Consider the following 3,515-nt stretch of genomic DNA (forward strand, 5'->3'; position numbering starts at 1 on the left):
CCTGATGAGATTCGGAAGGTGATGTAAGTAATCATGTACTGAAACCACCAAGATTAATTGAACTACTATACAATGCCCAGCTAATGATGAGACGTATTAATGTGCCAATGAAGACAGAACTTACTGATTGATAGAGCTGGAAGTCCCTTCCACCGGCTTCAATGGCAACGCTAATTGGTTGGTTAGCAACCGCCTTCTGCAGCGCCTTCTCATCATTTACGGGTACGTCTTCATAACCATCAATGGATACAACTCTGGCGTTTTTCTGCAAATCATTTACCAGGGGTGCCATGCGTCGTTAGTTGGAGTGAAAGACAAACTAGAGTCCTACATTAGCTCAAACAAACTTGCAAGAAAGATTCAATATTTATACTTAAAACTAACCCTGTAAGTATCACATTTGCCATCCCTTCCTGTGTAAGGATAATCCTCTTCAGAGTCGATGCCACCATTTTTTATGATAAACTCGAATGCATAATCCATAAGACCACCATTGCACCCTTGGTTATAGGACGTATCACAATCCACTAGCTCTTGCTCGGAAAGAGAGACCAAAGATCCAGTTTTGATCTGGTTGATTCCTTCCACAGCAGCAATAGTAGAGAACGCCCAGCAACTTCCTATAAAATTCCAACAGTTTACAGGATGCATCAGTATCAAGATTCTTGATTATATATATTAAAATGACAACAAGTCACTTCAACCCAAACTAACATGTCTTGCACAAGAAAATTCATCTTTTTTTTCTAAATAAAACAAACAACATTTATTTAAAACATAGCAAGAAACACCCTTTATATGCTAACTTGTAAAATGATGCTAACTGTAAGTCTGTAAACAAGTCAACATGTATCTCTTCTTGCATTAAGGTGTTTTAATTCGTAAGCAATTTTATTCATAAGGTATATTTAATGTTGAAAAGACAAATGATCGGAATTCAATATATCAAAGAACCAATGGCAAACATGAAAACAACAACAAAAAGGAGCCTCCTTTTTCGCTGTACGATATTTATTCGTTGAATTGCCCTTCGGAATTGGTCCACCAAATTAAAAGGTCATGTTCATTTGTCTACAAACCAATAGACGACAAAAAACAACAGCGCACTCACTTCTTATCCATAATCATTTCAAATGAGAAACCAATTCCTATTTTTTATACCAATAATTTACCACCAAACCTAAACTAGCAATAATTTCATATACCGATACAGGCGACCTATGATCTTCTTCACTCATTTCATCTATTAACCCCAATTTTCTCCGCACCAAAACACTTTGATTTTGGGGATATAAATTTGTGAAAACACATAATAACTGCTGTACAAATTCTGGAAGCCCTACGGAGCAAAACAATCAGAATACTAATTTACTTGTATTTAGATCCTAAAATATGATCGCACACAGTAAAAGTTTATAGCTGGATAGATAAATAAACACTTCAATTAAGATTAAAACTTTAGAATTTGAAGAGGCAATGAAAAATCAATTACCACAGCTGCCCTGATCCTTCACCGGCGCCACCGCGCCCTTGGTTCTCCAGTCAACGGATTCCGGCAAGGAATCACCTTCCCTCAAGGCGTAGCGATCGCTCTTCGTCGCGCCGAGCCGCAGCGCCGAACGCCGCTTCGTCCCGAGATGCATCCTCCGGTACTCCTGATTGGTCAGATCGGCGAAGCGATTGAGACCTAGCTTGTAGGTCCGCCCCTCCACGGTGTTCTGCTCCTCGATGTACCTCAAATTCTCCTTAAAAATCTGGAAGCGCTTCTCCTTCTCGCCTAGGGCATTGTACGACTTGCCGTGCTTCACGGTCCACGACTCGTACATCAAATTCAGCTTCTCCTCGTCGTAGGAGATGATTGACATGTCGGCTGCCCATGCTTGGGCGAGGAAGAGGGATAGAGAGAATAAAAGCAGTGATTTTGCAGCCATTGTTAGGTTTTAGGAGAATCCTTTTTTCGGGGTGAAGATGAAGAAGAACAGCAGCGATTATAAAGGGTGAAAAGGGGAGGGACTTTTTCGGCATTTACCAAATTTAAAAGATTTTTGCAATTGATTTATACGCAACTGTGATTTTTTAGATATATTGAAATGCGACTTGCAAAATTGTAGGCTGCAAAATAGGGATAAGAAGGGCTATCCTTCATTTCCATTAAATATAGTCATTTTCAAAAGTCTTCATATTTTCTTTTCAGTTATACGTTATTAGCATGTGAATATAATTTTAACTCAAGTTTCAAATAAAGGTATTGTGTAAGAGGGGGAAAGGTATATTGAGAATGTATATTTCTCATTTACTTTCTCAAAAAAGTTTTTATACCTTCTTAAAAACTAATGACTCCAAAGAAAGAAGGAAATTGAAAAGACAAATAAAATAACTAACTTTTTACTTTTTTTATATAAAAGAGGTAAAGACACCTTCACAAAATGAGAGAAAGTATAATACATCCTCAAATACTCTTTCCATTAGAGCATGAAATTTTATAAAGAAAAGGTAAATATGATAGTTATTTGTCTTTATCTTTCCATTTACCATCTCCCTTGGAAATGCTGAGTGAATACTATGTGGGATAAGATATAGGAGTAGAATATAGTCGTACAAATCTTTTTCTTACGTGAAATGAGTTTTTATAACATAAATTAGATTTATTATTGGGATAAAACATGAAAGCAAAAAATAAATGCATATGGCTGTGGGTATACGGAATGTGTTGGGCTCTCGGCCATTCTCTACTTGGTTAAAAAACCAATGAAAAATAGGGAAAGGAATTCGAATTTATTAATTAATTTACAACCGATCAAATCAGTGAATATCGGTTCATTAAATAATCGATCTCATCGGTTTAGGTTTAGTAATTTGTTATATCCAGGATCAATGTATTACATATTATTTCTCATCACAAATACATTTCTGTGTTTTTTTTTTTACAAAATTATTAAGAAATTTCCAAAGGACGTTGGCTAGTTTACAACGTAACGTGTTTTCTTCTTAGTTAATTGTGATTAAACACACACACACACACACACATATATACAGTAATATAAATAATGATGATAAAATACTTATATTTATTTAATAATGACCAATGTCAGTGCTAAACCCATGTTCCTTCTTTTGACGTGATATTAAAGGACAAGGATATTTAATATTATTGTTTATCGAATGGATTCAATGGACCATGATCCAAGATTCTCACTTCTGTTTGTTTTGATTTCGTATTTACTAGTATTAAATTCAATGTTCTCGATAAGATTAGTGGATCTTAATAATTATACAGTATCACAATTAGAAAATTGAGGGAACAATTTAAAAGATTATATTTATTTAAAAATGAACAATTTAAACTCTTCTTATCCTTAATCGTTGCATCAACAGAAAGTACTCCACAAAACAGAAAGTTTTAGTATCCATTATTATTACAAAATTTTGAGATCGAACATGTACCAGGAAATAAGTTTTATTTTTTCTAATATGATATATATCCAAAAAAAATTTATGAACCAGAAGCCAGTCAA

At 34.9% G+C, this 3,515-nt stretch overlaps 1 protein-coding gene across 1 annotated transcript; it reads right to left on the minus strand.

Moving 5' to 3' along the window:
- Positions 1-10: 10 nt before the first annotated feature.
- On the minus strand, positions 11-2,008 carry LOC121790190 (oryzain alpha chain-like). Its single transcript, XM_042188461.1, has 3 exons — positions 1,493-2,008; positions 385-620; positions 11-265 (listed from the first exon to the last, which is right to left on the minus strand). The coding sequence occupies exons 1-3, from the start codon at positions 1,929-1,931 to the stop codon at positions 32-34; spliced, it is 909 nt and encodes a 302-aa protein (XP_042044395.1). The 5' UTR covers positions 1,932-2,008; the 3' UTR covers positions 11-31.
- Positions 2,009-3,515: the final 1,507 nt, after the last annotated feature.

Source organism: Salvia splendens, unplaced genomic scaffold (assembly GCF_004379255.2).
Source record: "Salvia splendens isolate huo1 unplaced genomic scaffold, SspV2 ctg435, whole genome shotgun sequence".
Taxonomy (NCBI): domain Eukaryota; kingdom Viridiplantae; phylum Streptophyta; class Magnoliopsida; order Lamiales; family Lamiaceae; genus Salvia; species Salvia splendens.